A 20,192-nucleotide genomic window follows, 5' to 3' on the forward strand; every position below is an offset into this window, starting at 1 on the left:
GTGTGTGTGTGTGTGTGTGTGTGTGTGTGTGTGTGTGTGTGTGTGTGTGTGTGTGTGTGTGTGTGTGTGTGTGTGTGTGTGTGTGTGCGTGCGTGCGTGCGTGCGTGCGTGCGTGCGTGCGTGCGTGCGTGCGTGCGTGCGTGCGTGCGTGCGTGCGTGCGTGCGTGCGTGCGTGCGTGCGTGCGTGCGTGCGTGGACAACAATCGCCATTCCCCTCCACCTGATGCCCCGGGATAGATGGATAGATAGATAGATACATAAATAAATGTTTCTGTATTTCATCTAGCCCAGGGTTTCTCAAACGTGTTAATGTCAAGGACCCCCACCCCACAATAATATGTAGTATTATCTACAGATCCGCAGACCACCATCTGAAAACATGTTTTGCCAGAGACCTATTTCTATACAAGATTTGTGTTGTTAAAATGTCTTTAAACAATTCCAAACTATTTTCAAATATTCTACATGTATAAATGCTCAAAGTGGTTAAAAACTGATGCATGAACACATTTGGCTGGGGACCCCTTTGACCCCCCTCAAGGTGTAAAGTAACTAGTACTTTTACTCAAGTAGGCTACTGTACTTATAAGTTATAAGTACAATTTTGAGTTACTTTTACTTACTGGAGTATTTCCAATGTTCTGTACTTTTACTTCTACTCCACTACATCTCAGAGGCAAACATTACAATTTTACTCCACTACAATTATTTGAAAACTTTAGTTACTAGTTAGGCCCAGGGTTGAGCTGAAGGGGGTGCTACGGGGGGTCGTCGACCCCTTAGTTCCCAGGCTGGGGGCTCGCGCGTGCTCCACATGCACGAGCTCCACATGCACGCGCGAGCACTCACCGTCAGCCGCCCGCGAGCCGTCAATCATTAACACAACAATGGCCAGGTTGAGGACGTAAGTGAGAACGCAATGTTATGCAAAGCACATTGTGTTCTCACTTGAAAGTTGAAAGCAATGTAAGTGACATCTGACATCAAAAAAATAAAGTCATTGAAGTAAAGATGAAGTAAAGTTGTCTGATTATTTTAAGTACTTATAGTGGGTGAGTCTATGTAAAGGAAAATAAAATAATTGATTAATTGAAACAAAAATAAAAACAACAAATTAACAATGCAACAAAATAATAAGAAATATAAATACATTAATAATCACATGTTGAATACAGTATTTCAACTAGCACTGAAGCTGAGTGGCTATGTGCACATGCCCGCGCGCATGCGCGTGCACGTGCGCGCATGCACGTGAACGCGTGCACGTGCGCACGTGCACGTGACGTCATAAAATATAGCCCCCTTAGTTAAAAAATCCACAGCTCACCACTGGTTAGGCCTACTTTGTAGATTTTAGCACAAAGCATACGCTAACCACTTCAGCCCTATTTAAACTTTGGCAATTTGAAAATAGCAGATCTACAAGCTCACAACTCATGCATGGCATTGTGAGCTTGTAGATCTGCTATTTTCAAAAGATTTTTAATACATTTTGGACATAATGATAACTTGTGAAACGGGACATTCTGCATGAGGATTTTCTACTTAAGGTAGGCTACTTTAAGTACATTTTGTTACCAATACTTTTTTACTTTTACTCAAGTCAAGTACATTTTGAATTCCGGACTTTTACTTGCAACAGAGTAGGCTATTTCTACATTGCCGTATTGATACTTTTACTTAAGAAAAAAGGTTGAGCACCTTTTCCACCAATGCCACTGATCTGCCAATCAATACCGCATTTGCAACATGTTCACAGTTTCGGGAGGGAACTATTGAGCAACAAATGTGTAAATACTAAATAATAACTCGTAATTACAGAGGTCGATTTTATATTTACAAAGCTTAATGTTTTTTTTTTTGCAAACACTACAAAATAGAAGTGAAGCAGTGACAATATTTGCGACTTTTACTTTGCACACATGCAAGTGACCAATGGAGAATATTTGCAAGGTTGGCCTAAAATACAAGTGGACAACGAAAATCTTTGCAGATAATAAAGTCCAATAAAATCTTCCATAGGGAACGCCCATTCTTTAGAAACGCCAGCTGGGACATGTGTTGATCAGTGTTGCCATGTCCGCTTATTATAACCGAGTTTGGTCTTGTTGCGTTTTTTGGGCTTGTTTCTAAAGTGTAGTTGTTTATTTGGGCTTGTTGTCTAATGTTGTTTTAAACCAGTGGTTCTCAAACACTTTCACGTCATGGACCCCCAAATTAATTTTTAGACCCTGCAGGGGCCTCACCCAACCTTCTGAAAATATTTTGTGCCAGAGACCCCCATACATTTTTTTTGTGGATTTGAGAATATTCCAAAATATGCACTTATTACCAAGATTTTTCATAGAAAATAGCAGATCTATAAGCGCACAACGCGTCGCGAGGAGCTTGTTGATCGGCTATTTTCAAATAACCAATGCAATGTATCCACCTGTTTCCGAGGGAATTTACTGGAGCAAAAATCCTGTGTGGGAAACATCCTGCGGGGGGACCGGAAGTAGGAAATAGCGGCTCAGTGTGTTTACATTTGCCAGCAGAACGTAGCTGTACTGCGAACGAGCTACGTTCTGCTGGCTCATTGGCTTCTTTTGGGCTTGTTTTTATAGACCTGGTTGCTTACTTCTCTCACGCGGTCTGGCAACAGTGTTGATGGTCCATTAGGCTGAGGCCAGTGAAAGTGGGGTGAGTAAGGTGTATCATGGAGGAGAAAGAGGGGCAGCAGCTGTACTGCTGGGGAGATACCGGTCTAAATGAACAGTCTGGTGCACAGAAGGCATCATGGAGCTGCCCTGAACATGTCACCAAGATCAGCTGCGGGGAGAAACACACTTTAATTGTCACTAGGAGCGGAGAGGTCTTCTCATGTGGGAGCAACTCCAGAGGACAGCTGGGCAGAGAGCATGTTTCTGATCCACACATACCAGGTGAGTCTAATGAGCAATCACACTCTCCTCAATCACAATCAATCACACTCTCCAAGTAAAAGTATCAATACTGCAATGTAAAAAATACTCCTTTACAAGTAAAAGTCCGGAATTTAAAGTTTACTGGAGTAAATGTACAAAGGTATTACCGTATTGGCATCAAAATGTACTTAAAGTACCAAAACTAGAAATGACTCTGTAGAGGCAAACTGAACAACAAATAATTGCCAATGAGGGATATGGTGTGAACTATGAAGCTTTTCCAGACGCGTGGTGTTGAAAGTAAATCAGGTCCTCTTGAGTGCATTTAAGGTGTTTATTTAGATTGCAGGATATGATGACAACAAAACAAAAGCCGGGTGTTTAACTGTAAATAAACAACTGACTGTAAATAAAGAAATAAACCGAAAATAACTCAAAATAAACAAAAAACACGCACGGTTGAAAAACTGTATGGCTTCCCTCTGGTGATTCCCAATCCCTAATGCTGTGCACCTGTGACATCCCCAAATAGTAGGCTGTACCTCGAAATTGGCTGAGTCCCCGCCTATGCCCAGGTCAATTCTGTAGTAATCACAGCACCATCACAATATCACAGCACCTTCATATACAAATATTTAAATATATCAAATTGGCTGCAACAGACTCATTATGCATAATGTCCCATTTCACAAGTTTTCAAATAAAACGTGTAAAAATAAATGGACGAAATTATATAGGGCTGAAGTGATTAATGTATGTTTTGTAATAATAATCAAAATCAACAAAGTAACTAGTAACTAAAGTTTTAAATAATTGTAGTGGAGTAAAAAGTACAACATTTGCCTCTGAGGTGTAGAGGAGAAGTAAAAGTACAGAAAATTGTAAATACTCCAGTAAAGTTAAAATTCCTCAATTCCTCACTTGAGTAAATTTACTTTACACCACTGCTCACCGTTTTAAAAGAGACTCGTCTTACTGGTTGTTTTAAAGGCGAATGGTGGTGCATGTTACTGTATGTTACTGTACATCTCCTGTACATTTAACCTTTTTTTGCTGGCACACCCACATGAAACATAAGGGCTGCCTGCCTAAGATGAGCTCATTCAGCTCAAGAAAGAGCTAGTCGAGTTTCACTTTCGTTTTCTCCATCCTAGCCTTGACACGTGTGTGTGTGTGTGTGTGTGTGTGTGTGTGTGTGTGTGTGTGTGTGTGTGTGTGTGTGTGTGTGTGTGTGTGTGTGTGTGTGTGTGTGTGTGTGTGTGTGTGTGTGTGTGTGTGTGTATTATGCATGGCTGGTATTGCTTGCTAGTATTGGTTGAGCAAATGAGTTTCAAATATTCTGAAACAATATGTATTTAAAAAAATGTATATTTATAACACCATAACTGCTAGTACATGCCCACTGAAGAAGAGCTGGGTACAGTGTATATATATATACCAGGGGTAGGCATTCTAGGCAACCTGAGGCAGGGCAGGGGTGTCAACATTGGCACAGGGGAGGGTATATATGTTACAGGGAAATTGGCATTCCAGGGAAATTGAAAGAGGAGCGCTTGTTTTTACCACCCACCCAGGCAATTCTGTAGAACCAAAGCTAGAGGGCAATGAAGCCACACGCACGTGTGCATGTGTGCATGTGTGCATGCGCACAAAGTGCATGTGTGTGTGCATGCGCACACACACATGCACACACGCACACATGTGTGTGTCGTCGTGGATAGTAACCCATATAAAGATCTATTCTCCCCCTATCGGGTTACAACTCGGACGGCGCTGATTCGACTAGCAGAGCATCGGCTGGTCGGCACGGGCACTCGCGCCTCGCGCCTCCTCGGCCTCAAGCTCTGCTGAGTCGCCGCGCCTCCGTCATGGACAATAACTATTATCACGTGTGCGTGTGAACGCGTGTTCAGCATTCCCCTAGCGTAGCTTCCTGGTTGCTGTGTGGGGGGGAACAACAAAAGCCAGGTCCGCGCGTCGCATCAAAGCCCTGCCTCGCGCCTCCTCCTCCTCGCGCCGCCTCGTATCAAAGCCCCGCCTAGCGCCGCCTCCTCCTCGCGCCGCCTCGTATCAAAGCCTCGCCTAGCGCCTCCTCCTCCTCCTCGCGCCGCCTCGTATCAAAGCCCCGCCTCGCGCCCCCTCCTCCTCCTCGCGTAAAAAAAAGAAAAAAAGAAAAGCCCCGCCTCGCGCCGAAGCCCTGTGCATAAAAGCAAGCGCTCCTCTTTCAATTTCCCTGGAATGCCAATTTCCCTGTGACATATGTATTCACTGTTATCAAATTTGAATCCTCTCACATGTAAATTACACCCAGCACACAATTCTACTTTCATTCAAACTCTGACTGGGGAGGGAGGGAGTTAGGTGGGGTTATTGCTCTGATGATTACCATTGTCCTGATGAGAAAGAAAATATTTCAAAAGAGGAAGAAATATAAAGGTTGTTATGTATATGGACAATCAAGATCTGTTGAAAGTATTTTATCTTGATGTGGTGTCATAATAAAATGTCATGTTGATATGGGACACTGACTATCAAGAAAATAAAAACATGGCACTTCATGTTAAAAAGGTTGCCGACCCCTGGCATATACAGTACCTTTGTATCAACCCCCAAAAACACTACACCACTGTGTCTCTCTCTCTGTGTGTGTTTTACCGTTTGTGTTTAGGCCGTGTGGAGGGTCTTGGTGGAGTGTTGACAGTGGCATGTGGTCAGGACCATTCTCTGGCTGTGAGCTACTCTGGAGATCTGCTCTACTGGGGGGCAGGATGTGATGGACAGCCGGGTGCTTGTCCCCATAGTTCATTCAACATTGTAAAACCAAGGCAAGACCTAATAGAACATCCATCTATAGCCTACATTTGCAGACTTCTGTCCTTCGCGTATCTCGAGAAGCATCTGACCCGGTATGAAGTCAGTCGGATCAGTAGTTCTCCATAATGTTTGTATGTAATGTATGCATGTATGATTGACTATGTCCGGTTTGATACCGATGATAAAAGGTATATAGTATTGAAAAGCAAATGCCACAATGAAATACCACATCATAAAAGCACAAGCTTTAAAACTCAAGTTGAAATGGTTAAAATAAGGTTGATTTTTGAAGATGGACTAAAATAAAGGCATACAACATTCCATTAGACTGTGATACAGTATAAGATATGTAAGAGTTTTACATTAGTTTTACATTTATTTTAACAGTTTTTCCGACTATGTACATACTATAGTGTTCTTTTTGTGTATTTTGTGATGATATTGACCTCTTTGGTGCCACTTTATATGTTTATGAATTGAATACAAGGACCTCAATGGAAACAAGACTGCAAGGACTTTTTTGGACGGATCTTTTAGACAAAGTACAAACTGTACTTGTGCTGTTTTTACATTTCTGCCTAATAAAATATTCAATCAATCAGTCAAAACTAACTATATTTCCACTAACCTACAGACGTGTCCCCCTGCCGATACCAGACCCCATCCCAGTGGTGCAAGTTGCTTGTGGAAACTTCCATTCCTTGGCCTTAATTAAAAGTAAGGAGAGTAAATATATTTCAAAACTGGACAAAAGGAAAATTGTTTGTAATTGTCGGTAAGATTCCTTGTCTGCTGAAATAGTATCTGTGTTATGGCTTATTATACAGATGTTTTCTATTTACCAGCTTGCAAAGCACGCTGGTCTAAGAAGAGACTGAGGGCGGATTCAGACTATGGTCCCGGGTGCGCACTCCAGACCACTTGGCAGATGTTGTGATAGTGTGAACGTAGCGTACCGTTCCCCGTAACGCATCACCGTACCGTACCCGGGACTGCCTGGGGAGGTAGTCTCGGGTCCGATTGCTGCGCACCCGGGAACGGAACGCTGCAATGTGAATCCATCCGTACCAAGAGAAGGAAGTGGACTGCTAATCATATATCATTTATATATTTTTTATAACTACACATTATTTTAGCTGGGTTATACCTTCTCATAGTTCTACTTGAATGTTGACAAGAAATAATAATCCTGCTACTGTTTGAGTAGCGCAAGCCGTGGAAAAAACATAAACAAAAACACATTTGTAGCGAATGCTGCCGCTAGAATAAATATACCAAGGATTTGTCCGTGACGTCACTGCTAAAATACCAAGGATGCGTCCGTGACGTCACTATCATATGAACAGAGACGACGTTACATTTCAAGGTTTCAAAGACCAGCGCACAGTCGCACACACTGCTTTGGTTGTGTATTGTTGTTCTGTTAGTTATTATAACTCAAGACAACGTCAGGAACACAGTCAAACTTTATTATTCACTCTAGACTCTGACAAGTGACTTTTCTTCTGTGAATGACATTCTCTATCTCCCAAAGCCCCATAGTCCACAGCGCCCCCATGAGGCACATAAGTACCATTACTGTTGAATGAAGTGTACTTGGGTGCGGAAAAATCTTGGCCAATGTGAATGCTGGCCAGCTGGGAGAGGCCAATCGTACTCGGGAACGGTTCGAATCAATCGGACCCAGTCTGAATCCACCCTGAGTCTAGTCAACACTTTCTCAACACTTTCTCGATACTTTTTCATCATTGGCTGTCCTTTAAGCCAATGGGGATACTCTCCCATACTCTGAACGGGCGGTCTCGTCCTCCCAAGCTATGGTACTAGACACGCCTCTCGCCTCTATGGCAGTGTTGCCAGATTCTGCGAGAGAAATAAGCAACAGGTCTAAGCCAATGGGGAGCCACAAGCAGTGTTGCCAGATTCTGCGAGACAAATCAGAGAAAACTGAAAGCAAGCTGGTATACATGACTGAGTCTTGTTTCATTTCTTTTTTTTCAGCGGGAGACGTTTTCTCATGGGGCTCGAACAGTCATGGTCAGTTGGGTCTGGGGAAGGACGTTTCACTGCAGCCATCACCTGCCCAGGTTCTCTCTCTGAGTGGGACAGCAGTGAGCCGGATCTCAGCAGGAGGGTCGCACAGCCTGTTCCTCACTCTTCCAGGCTTGGTGTACTGCTGTGGTGCCAACAAATACGGCCAACTTGGGCTCAACCGGGTGGATGAGAAGGGTACAGACGACTTAACTAAGACTGAATTCAAACACGCACATACCTTTGTAGACCCAAAAGTCAGTCTAAACACTAGAGAACTAGAGACTGACGACGATCTCCCAGCTTTTATAAAGTAAAAACAAAACAAATACAATACAGAACCAATCCAAAATCTTTGGGCTGGTCCTTCATATTGGGGCGGTGACAGTATTGGTTTCCAAAGCAGTTGGTGTAGATTTTTTAGAGCTCCTGTGCACACTGCATAGAGTCAGACTACATATGACAATTAGTTGATGGCACTGTTCTGCACCTGCATGAGAGGAAATACATCTCTTACCATATGGGTGAATGAATGAATAACTTTATGTATAACACATTACAATGTAATTACAGAATCGGTTGTCTTATGCAACGGCCAAGGGATGTGACATGATGATGGCATTATACCCCTTGCAAAAGGCAACTGACTCTGTAATGGATGCAGCTTTTTGAGTTGTTGCCATGTAGCGGTGCCCGGGAGCAGCTAGGGGTTTGGTGCCTTGCTTAAGGGCACCTCGGCAGTGCCCACTGCAAATACCTCGATATTTTGGATCTATTGTATGTATCCAAATCTTTACATTTGGATACATACTCATCAGTAATGCCTGCAATTAAGTGGGTAAAGGCAAATAATAGAACAGATAGGACAGTCTGGTACATTTCTTGAACAAGCGGGGCAGTCCATTATTAAAGATATGGGGGATTTCTGATGAATATGATTATTTCCAGGCTTGAGTACTTGTTCAATTAAATATGCATAATATACAGACATAAAATACATCCTATGTTGTTTGTAAATGTCTTTAAATGGCCTCATTTCCCAAAATTGACTATTTGAATGACCCCAAGACCTAATGTCATCCACAGGCCAAAATGTATCTCATAATATGATAAGCCAGATCTCAAGATAAACCCTACTGATTTTGGTAAACCCATGGCCTTTTCTTTAGTGCCACCGTTTGACCACAATTTCTGGTTGGGTGTAAGGAAGGAGGTGCATGGTCTAATACTCTATGTATTTATTTAAAGCAATGTTTAGGTCACACATGACCCTCAGGCATGATTCAAACAAAAGGCCAGAGGAAGGTTGCGTGTGACCGAAGCTGTCTACATATATTTCTTGTTCTTGTCAACAGGCAGGTTTAATGTGTGTGCAGTACCTGCTCTCAGAACCTTAGAAGTGTCGCTCATGAGCTGTGGAATGGCACACTCTGCTGTCTTAACAAAGGTACTGCACTTCACTATTCCTTTCACTCCAATTTAACCATCTAAGTGAAATCCCATAGGAATGTTTTAAAATCAGCTTTTGTTGTTTGTCAACATGTACCAGTGCACTCCAATGATAGTTGTCAGTTTCTAATGTTATGTTGTACCCTAGGATGGCAGTGTATTCACCTTTGGAGATGGAAGTCAAGGTCAGCTTGGGCACAACTCCACTGCTAATGAACTGATACCCAGACAAGTAGAGGGTATTGATGGCCCCACCCTACAGATTCAATGTGGCAGGTATGTACTAACCAGTGTTGGTTAACGTTACTTTAGTAACTCGTTAGGTTACAGGATTACTGCCATTAAAAGAAAAATCTGTGTTAGAATACTTTTGGATTACTTTTACTTTACCGACATTTAAAACCCATTTTCGAACATTTGTTACATTTATCTTTACACAGTGACACCCTCAGTATTAATTTGATAATGATAATAATAATAATAATTAATAATGACATTAATTATAATACTGTCTATATACAGTCTGCATCTGTTGTCCCTGCCCCTGTGACGCACCGGACTGGCTGTTAGGCTGAGGCGCACCGTTAGACTCCCTGTGTTCCTAATTATAATACTCATCAATTATAATCATAATATTGTGACTGCTATCATCTAGTATAGCCTGGGACCAGACCAATCTGCCAGTGCAAAAAAAAAAATGCCCTCAGCGATTTGGGTCTGGCACCGCAGGAATTCATTTCCTGCTCCAGAAGTCTGGGGTGACCAATCAGGGCCCAGTATTCAAATATGGGAGACTGTGATTGGTACTTGGTTGTAGGTCTAACCAATCGCGTCCAGAGCCATTGTTTTGATCCCGCCCCCTTGGAAAAAAAACGTCCTCATAGAGGCACCAGACTCGTATCCACGCAGTGATGTAGTCTGGCTACGCCACCCCAGATACATTTGCTACTACGCTTAACACATTGACCGCCAGAGGTTAATCTCATAATGTACTCACCAGTGCCAACGTTTTATTGTTGTTTTTTGTTTTTTTCACGTCGCCATAGACCTCGTTAAAATCCTTAAGATTGAGCTGTGCACTGTTTGTATACATCGTTTGTTTGGAGATCTCCCTGCGTCTACCAGTGAAAACCACGTGTCAAACGGAGCCGCCATGTTGTAGTTAGAACGGTTTATGTTAAACATTGATCACCGAGGAGAAAAAACTACAATGAGAAAATGGGGTTTCAGTTTCGTCATTAGAACGAGGACCGACGGGATCGGCAAAACCGGATCCCGAATAATTCTGTTTCCGGTGGTGTTACAATGAAATGTGCTGTATAGAAAATTGAAAAAAGTTTTTTTTTTTTTTTTTTAAGGAAAAAGCACCACAGCCCGTAGGCTACGGGATCGGCGCTTTACGGTTGGATTTATCGGCCCGTAGGCTACGGGCCTGGCGGTGGTAGTGTTAATGTCTGTGCATCGCCTACCCAAAAGAACAGAGCTATCAATGCTTGTATTGGTTGATCTAATTTGAAACAAGCCATTGCGGCTTTTATGAGCGAACCAGTTTAGCTGAACTTGTATTGTAAACTGTACTTCCATGTGCTTTTTCTCTGCAACCTTCTAAATAAAGTATCCAATCAATCAATCAAAAACGCACTGCGCTGTTAATTTTAACGCCGTTACCCCCAACACTGGTACTAACAATTCACTGCACCTCCATGCATTTATTATCATTATTTGAGATAAGACGGGCCTTTTTTATTGTAAAATTCAACCTTTCATTCTGTTTAGGTTAACCCATATATTATCAGTTATTGAATACTTTCATGAGGTACCTGGGATGCAGCGAATAGCGATAGTGTGGGATACTAAGGTATATCTACACTTTATCCAGTTTTTCTTCGTGTGTGGTTTTGGTCTTCCAGCTACCATACTCTTGTATTGGTGTCTTCGGGCCAGCTCTGGTCTTTTGGAAGCGGGGAGGAAGGTCAGCTTGGAACTGGGAGCTTAGAAGGCAGCCTGATACCCAACCTGGTTCAGCTGCCGTGGACCACCGATGACCCCACAATCACAGCCAAAGGTCACATTTTCTTTTATAGGGGCATTTCACCCAGTTTCAACCGTTATCTTTATCTAATTGGTCCTCACTAAGGCTCAGTACTACTAGAATGTACAGAACTACTCCAGTTTCTACAGTATGTCATGTTTCGGAGGTTGTTTGGTGTATCTTTGGTCTTTTAGTCATTTACATGACTTTATTAAACATTATATAACTGTTGTCAGTTAACAGTAGACAAACAACAATTTAGGAATATTTGTCTAATTAGAATGTTCCAATCAGTCGATCATTCAAATGTAATATGGACCCTGCTATTGTATTGCACCTTCATGGATCTTGTGGAATATTTTCATGACACATTTTTGTTGTGACACAAATCTGTTTGAACAGACATGAAAATAGTCTCCGGATGGAAAACCAACTTTGCCTATGCTTCATCTACTGAGGTACTGCTTTAAACCTTTTTTAACTTGTGACAATAATGTTTTGCAGTTCATTGTGATGATTGTTGGTTGAGATTTATTGCAATTGATTGAGTGCATCTTGATTGTCTTTGATATGGTAACCTTAATCTTTTGTCATGTTAGAACTTGGAGAGGGAGCAGCCAATAGGAAGGCTAGACGAGAAGAAGTTGCAAAAATGGCTGGCAATGGACCAAATGAGCCTAATGGCACTGAGGTTCACATTTATTATTCTATTCTATTAATAGTTATTTTCTATTTCTATTCTAATCATTGCACAAGTGAAATATCCGATATTCATCACTGCAGTATTCACAGGCTGGCCAATATGTCTTTAATCCAACAGAGAAATAAGGATGATGCTTTATTCAAGTTCAGGCATTGTTGCTAGCTTCACGAAAGACGGGTAAGGCCTTCATTATAACTTAAACAAGTTTAAGGGGCAAGAAAAATTATGTTTGGGGTCAGAAAAGTATCTTTCATGTACCTGGGACTTTACCAATTTGGTCAATGACTAATTTGGTGGCTGGTACTGCATTTATTTCATAACATAATGTTATGTTGTCTCTCTAATCAGTGGCCCGCCATCAGCTACAGATGCCTTAACAGTGGATATTGACACTGCTGCCCAGACGTTTGACCAGATGTTGGGAGTGCCTTGGATCAAACAAATAGTTAAGAGCTTCCTTAACCACTTAAAAATAGTTGTTGTTCAACTATTCTCGCCAAATGTTCGCCTATGCTTATGTTGGCCTTGTTCTGCTTGCAGATCGACTCTTTTCGCTTTGGTCCACTAATGAATAGGCTTGTAACTTCAATAACTGCCCTGAGATCACCAGAGGTCTTCATGGTTCTTCTGACATGTCCTATTCTCCAAGAGGACAAGAGCGTCATGAAAGTGGCACTGCCCCTGGCCATCTGTGTAGCAGACCTGAATGAGAAGACTTTGGGAACACTAAGTAAACTATTTATTGATCTTGATCCTGAGATTTAGTTCTTCCTATATCCTGATAGATTTCTATAATTATGCTAAGTAATTTCCATGTCCCTGGGGTTAATGAAACATATTAAGACCCAAATATAGCTGGTAAACCTATTTCTGATTGCATTTATAACTACCTTATCAACATATCCAGTACTTTCCTACTTTGAGAATGATTGCTTACTTGTATCTATAACAAGTTATTTGTAACAGTTTACAGTATATTCACATTGTGCACATTCTCCCATTCAAAAAGCATTAGGCGGTTTGTGGAATACCAGAAGCATTAATGCTAGCTTCATTCCTACAGTAATGACCCAGGAACACAGTCTCACATCTCCTTACTGGTCATAAACACATGTTGTCCGCTCACAACGCCTTACGTTGCGAGGCGTTGTGAGCTTGTAGATCGACTATTTTCAAAATGTTTGCCTCTTTCTTATATTATTTTGCCAATGTTTGACCAGTTTTTGTAGTATAGGTTGTTGATTATTTTTAATGCAATAATCAGGGGTGCACATAACTTTTTTGGTCTAGTTCTCAGGGGAGCAGCTGGATATGTTACTTGGTGCGCACCAAATAAAGAAATAAATACATTTTGCCACGACACGTCTCGCAGGATGGATTCGAGGCCACACTCACACATGTGCAGCATGCGTCCCCTCCCCCTCCGCCTCCGCTCCATGGGTGTGTATGGGGCGGACGCGTGCTTCAACGTGAATGTGTGAGAGTGGCTTCAGGAAGTAAATTCCTGTCCCCGCGGTCCCAGCTGTTGGTACGCCAGAGCGCCTCCCTTCGCTAGATGTGCCACGCAGCATGCATTTTGACGACGCATGCGCACTTGCGCACCAGTTATGTGCACCCCTGGCAATAATGGTATTTTGTCATGATTTATTTTTTTAGGTATTAAAAAATGTAATTGTCACTTCACTGTCATCTGGGGACCCCCCCTGTGTGGGTTTGTGTGACGCTGTAGTATGATCAAGTAGAGCATTAATTTACGAAAAAGTTAAAATGTAGAGATAAGAGTTTTTTGCCCGACGGCAATGATAAATGACAGTATGTGTGTGTTGTGTTGTGTTGTGATGTATTGTCCGCTACAGGAGGCTGGTGGGCTTCTCTAACACCCCACAATCTGATGAGGGTCATCCTGGTGTTCAGAAACGCCCTGTCCTTCATGCTGTCAAATGGCCTTTTGGAAAGTCTCAACTCGGGGATTAACTATCTGCTAAAAGTCCTCAAACTGCTCTTCAAAGTCAGTATTACTCATTCATCTCAAGCATTATTTTGTTTCTTGTGTGTTAGTAATTCAACCCACACAACAGAAGTGGAACCACACAGTAAAAAACTTGGATGACCACTTTTTGTTTGTTTTTACAGGCAAATAACAAACATGGGTCCCCAAAGGTCCCAGTGAGCACCTTTTATGTGGAAGAAATCTCTAGTAATGTGGATCCACTTAGAGATATCATTCTTTGGCGTGGGTGCTCGGAGGTAAAGACAAATATTTATTGAAGCTACCTTGTGTTGTGAAAATTCCACAGCCTCACCCTGGTAGATTGGCTACTTTTGTCTACAGTTACACTTGACAAGTAGCATGAATTCCTCAACCTTAGCTTTGCGGGTATTCCACTTCAATGTGATTTGTAGATTAATGATGTATGTTTTCTTAGAGAGATGAGGAAGAAACACCAACCATCTTCTGCCGCTACCCATTTGTCTTCACCCTCTGTTGCAAGTTGGCGATGTTCAACATTGCTGCATTCTGTGAAAAGGTACAGTTAAGGACATTATGTATATTAAGGTACAGTATAGGACATTATGTATATTAAGGTACCTTAATTTTCACAGATGTGTCCCCTTAAATAATTGTCTGTATTGATAAATCTACATAGTTGACACCTACATGAATGAATGAATCTGTAATTATGAGCATGACCCTGATCTCAAGAACATGCTTTATTGGAATGTGTTGACAGATTGAGCTTGATACATTTCATTGCATTTTATAGACCTCTTGGGGGTTTCAGAATGAATAAGTACCATTGTTTGTAATTACAGAGAATTCACAGATTGGCTTACGAATGGTCTGCGTCGTGGCCTGGAGTGGACTGGACAGCGGCAGAGGGTCCCCCTGTCCCGGTCTTCCAGCTGAAGCTGAGACGGACACACCTTGTGGAGGACACCTTCAGACAACTAGGTGCAGCTGACGACAGTGCTTTCCAGAGGGAGCTAACGGTAAGATAAGATAAGACTTTTATTAATCCCGCTGGGGAAATACAGGTGCGAAAGACAGTACAGCAGTTAAAAAACGATTAGAGGGCAAGAAAAGAATTACAGTAGATACAGATGAGTGTAAACATGTTGTTTAAATAATTTAACATACTCGCTGTACCCATTGAGGTACACGCTGGCACCAGCCTACTCAGGTCGGGAGCGATGCAAGTTGAGAATGCATGCCCCAACTGTTAAAGCAATACTCATTGTACAGAGTACCCGTTGTACCCGTTAACAGACTACCCAGTGCGATATCCACTACCACACAAAATATGGGGATCACTGATCAGAAACCGTCAGAAATAGCTGACGTACATGAGCATACGCGAATCATGGAGTTCCATTGTACACGCTCCGATTATTGGCACACAGGCACAAGCGTGACTCAAAGCTCGGCTATTCGGTGAAGCCAATATGTCAGGTTGGCCAATCAGGGAAGCCAATGTCAACACCCCCCCCAATTGGCCCAAACACACAGAGATTCAGTGCATCCCACAGACCCACGGACAGATACAGATATTAATTGTTTTTCGTTTTGGTCTAATTCCCACTTGTCACTGCACACTTCCGGGTCTGGGACACACAAGCAAAGTTTGAAGAGATTTTGTCAATTTATAGATAGATGACGGAGATCAATGTATTACAATATTGATAGCCTATCATAGCCTACCTACCTGTACCAATATCATAGCCTACAATTTTAGATGCTTTTTGTTTTCATAGGTGCAGTTTATGGAGGACTTGAAGCTGACTGATGTCAACAGAAGAGACTTTTTCTTCCATGTGTTTGATGAGCTGATGGCTCCTAATGCCCAGATGTTCATGTTCAATGAGACCCAGACACTAGCCTGGTTCCCTACCAAGGTAAGAGCTGGATTGTGTTGCCCAACTTTCGTAATTTGCTTTTAAGAGAGAATTAGTGTACATCTGTGTGATATAACAAATCGGAGGGTAGTACTGCAGTTCTTCACTTTCAGAAAGTGACTGTTCAAACTAGAAAGTGGGGCTCCGCGGTGCGCCTATCTCCGCCAGGCTGGGCGGCCTACCCATATTCATATTATTGCATTCCTTTATATTTCCTGATTAACCTCATCATGTTCTACCGCTATGCCAACAGCCCAGAGTTGAGGTGAAGAGCTACTTCCTGTTTGGGGTTCTTGTTGGCATTGCTCTGTTCAACCACAACATCATCCACCTGCCCTTCCCATTGGTCCTCTTCAAGAAGCTGCTGAACATCAAACCCTCATTGGACGACATGAAGGAGTTTGAACCCATAGTTGGAGAGTAAGAATGAATGACAAAAACATTATTTTTGTAACTTGTATCTGTCACAAGGCTTCATGTGTCTATCTAAACAAGGGATCACATTCATGCAGGGGTGGAGTTCAGCAATATGTTTCCCTCCCCTGGTTTGTATAATCGTTTTTAAAGTGTTATTGCTATAGTCTAACAGTGGGAGTCTCTGGCAATGATATTTTAAATAGTTAAAGGAAGACAACATAAAACAACCAAGATAAATTGCACATTCTATATTATTCTTATATTAAAATTGGTTACTGGGAGGGACAGCAGGCGGTCACTCTGACATAACCATAAACAAACCTGATACGCCCATATATAAGCATGTCACTATGACTCAGACATAACCATAAAAAAAACACAATATGCCCATATATAGGCATGTATGGATATCCGGTTGTCCAAAGCCACAGATCCAACCGCTATGCCCATATAGTCATGTGCATATATGGGACCGACTGACTTGAAACACGGCACGCTCACGAGAAATGAGTGCGGTGCCCGCTGCCGAGTCGTTCGGACATGCGGTTGTCCAGAACCGCCGATCCGACCGATATTGTCCATATATGGGCATGCCAATATTCAGGGTTTGGGCATTTAGGCTACGAATGACATCAGGGATCTCCATATATGGGCATAAAAGGGACACAGGTAGACAGACAGATACAGAGATCTCCATATATGGGCACAAAGGAGACACAGACAGACGGGTACAATGGGTCAAAGCCCACGACAGACATATCGGTCAGATCGGCGGTGCGACATAGGCGTGAGGGCCACATATCGGCCCGAACTCTAGATGTGACGGCTGCATAGCGGCCCGAACCTCTAATGCAATAAATATGTTTCCATCATGCAGAAGATTGGCACCTCACAGAGGTACAGTAAGACTCTTACAACTGAATATATCTTTCTGTTTCAACACTTATACCTTCAGGAGTTTGCATTGCACCTTGGAAGACTACACTGACGATGTTGTTGATAACATGCTGATGACTTTCATGGTAGGTTGAATTATCAATCAATAATCATACACTATGCATGTCACAGTAAATGTAGAAAAAAATTGTAATTTATAGATTTATCAGTAAATGGGTACATTTCCCATTGGAACTGTACGTATGCATTTCCCAGTTTATCTATACATTTCCACCTGGACCAAATGTACAGTATGGTACATCTGTAGAGATCCTGTGTTGTACGATATCAAAATACAAAGTGAACCAAGTGCACATTTACCTAGAGGTCTATAGATTTACAATGGGAAATGTATACATCCCTGTGGAAAAGCTATAGATAACCCAGGCAGGGTACTAAATACCTTTACCACTCCACCAGTAAATGTACACGTATACTGGTAAATATATTGATATACCTTTTTGTTTATTTATTGTAACATATACAATACTGTAGGTGATGTTTCTGAGATTCCTTCTGTAGACCAAGTTATGTGTGGTTTGTGCTATTGTACATTTAATAATTGTATTCTATAGGTTCGATGGGACGGCAGTGATGTTGAACTTGATCCAAAAGAAAACGGAAAGCCTGTCACAAGCTCAAACAAGTATGTATAGAGTAGAATTATTTTGTATTACATAGTTTCATTCAGTATTTGCTGATTATAATTCTCTCTCTCGCTCTGTAAACCTACACATATCCTCACCTGTATCAGACTATATCTACCTTTGCTTCTGGCAACTTTGACTCTGACGTAATGGTATGCAGCTTGTTGAGTGAGTTGTTTAGGCCACGCTGTCATCTCAGCGGCGTCCAAGTTGTATCGAATCAGTTAATAGTACTTGAGAATGAAAGTAAAGAAGACTTCTGTCAACTCTGCCTCCTGGATATAAAGCAGCGCCAAGTTTGTCTGCAGCTCCCCATTCATACAGTACATGTACCGTACATGTAATACATCATACATGTTTTTGATCAAATGCCTATTCTGACAGCTATCAATTTACATAATTGTGTGGTTATATTTTGTTCTTCTGAATTGATCCCTTGATTTTTGTATTGATTTGAATCAATGGCTGCTGTTTACTAGGAAGGAGTTTGTTGATGCTTTTGTCAACTATGCATTCAACACATCTGTGGAGAAAGTGTTTGAGGAGTTCAAGAGAGGCTTCTACAAGGTGTGTGACAGAGATGTGGTGGACTTATTCCAACTAGACGAGTTACAGGGAGTGATGGTGGGACAAGAAACCTACGACTGGGACGTGTTGAAGCAGGTTTGTTTGACTGCAAACTGTTTTGTTTCGTCTTCCTTTTGAGACTTTTAGAGATGTTGTTCTTGAAGCCAGATAACTCTTCCACAATCTTCGAATGCTACAGAGTATGTACTTCCGGCTCCTAAAAGTCCCACACAGGAAGCTGTCGTCTTGTTTGTCATTTGTTATTTCCATTCACACAAATATCTTTAAAATATACAGTATATTTTCCATTTCTGCTAAGCAGCATGCTAGATAAGCTCAAACTAATTAGATTTGCAGTTGGGCTTATTTAAGGGGGGGGGGGGGGGGGCGGCGGCATCTGTTTTATCTTACATGGATTTTCGATAGACTGTTAGGCAGAAGCATTTGAAAATTGTGTGAGTCCACAGTCTATCTCAAAGAGACTAGATGCAATGTAATGATATGATAATGTGCTGACCTCTGGTGGTTGATTCATAGCTCAGTGAGATTGACTTGACTTTATTGTGATTTGCATATGAAATTAAACTATACAATGTTGAATTAAACATAAGAAGGCAATCATTGTTCATTATCATAATTCCATCTACTGTAGAACACTGTGTATGAAGGCGAGTATCACCCCAATCATCCCAACATTATCACATTCTGGGAGGTGTTTGAAGAACTCACAGAAGATCAGAAGAAAGGCTTCCTTTGTAAGTATCATTTTGCTTGTAGTTTTGATTCACTTCGAACAATGTTGACCCTGGTTTTCCTCATGTTTAAAAGTAAGATCCATTTCTCTTTACTCTAGGATCAGATATTGATTGACCAGTATGGGTCTGACCATTGGAATTCAATACTTATGGTTAATGTTGGTGATCTAGAAAATGCTGTTGCACTCAATGCAGCTAAATGTCCCAAGTTCATGAGCTTATTTGTGTGCTAAAATTTACTTCCAAAAATGTAATTTAAGATTTTAATGCTTCTCTTCTATTGCTTGTCCCCAGTGTTCCTTACAGGTTATGACCGTATTCCCATTCTGGGTATGGACGAGATTAAGATGAAAATCGCTGTACGGCCCAAGTGTACTGAACTACATTTCCCAGAATCCCTCACCTGCCATTCCCTGTTACTGCTGCCCATCTACCAGAGATACCCAGTCAAGAGGACACTGCATAACAGGCTTATGGTAGCTATCAACCACAAGAGAGGCTTCTGGGTGGAATGATGCAGTGTAGAATGAGTCAAATCAATGCTTGAGAAAATACAACATGATGGAAGTTACAGCTGTTATGGTACACATGTCTTTATTTAACCAAATGTATCTCTTGCACACACATTCGAATTACAAGTTGTTTTGATTCCATTATGTTTATATTTGAGTTTGTAGTATTAGACCTTAGCTATGTATGGTTAGATATTTTCATTATTATATTTCTCAAGTTTAAGATGAAGATGCAGGCAAGAAAGGAGTTGCATTTGTATCACAAAATCTAAACATAGCTGTTGAGGCTCTCCAAACACTTATTTCCAAGTGTCAGAGATTAGACTGTGTCCAGACAGTCATGTTGAAACCACTGAATGACTGTACAGTGTGACAAAGGGAAGCCTGATTTATCATGATAAAGATGCACATTATATTGTACTGTATATCCTGCAGAGAATATCTTTTTTTCTTTTGGTCCGATATCTGCATTTGCTTACGTGATTCCCTTTCATCTGTTAATCAAAACATTGTCTGCTGTAGCTTTATG

The 20,192-nt window shown here is 41.6% G+C and overlaps 1 protein-coding gene across 1 annotated transcript; it reads left to right on the forward strand.

Annotated features, from left to right (window-relative positions):
- Window positions 1-2,698: 2,698 nt before the first annotated feature.
- Window positions 2,699-20,086, forward strand: LOC308085796 (putative E3 ubiquitin-protein ligase HERC6; the record flags this gene model as incomplete). The annotated part of the gene is made up of 22 exons (XM_080429106.1): window positions 2,699-2,924; window positions 5,575-5,731; window positions 6,355-6,437; window positions 7,722-7,949; window positions 9,107-9,198; window positions 9,349-9,476; window positions 11,111-11,265; window positions 11,635-11,690; window positions 11,832-11,923; window positions 12,053-12,112; window positions 12,284-12,380; window positions 12,476-12,665; window positions 13,792-13,943; window positions 14,362-14,463; window positions 14,750-14,926; window positions 15,689-15,829; window positions 16,083-16,249; window positions 17,202-17,268; window positions 17,758-17,828; window positions 18,309-18,492; window positions 19,049-19,151; window positions 19,446-20,086. The coding sequence occupies 22 exons, from the start codon at window positions 2,699-2,701 to the stop codon at window positions 19,664-19,666; spliced, it is 2,949 nt and encodes a 982-aa protein (XP_080285232.1). The 3' UTR covers window positions 19,667-20,086.
- Window positions 20,087-20,192: the final 106 nt, after the last annotated feature.

The sequence above is a fragment of the Gymnoscopelus braueri genome (assembly GCF_963280865.1).
Source record: "Gymnoscopelus braueri genome assembly, chromosome: 5".
Classification (NCBI taxonomy): Eukaryota; Metazoa; Chordata; class Actinopteri; order Myctophiformes; family Myctophidae; genus Gymnoscopelus; species Gymnoscopelus braueri.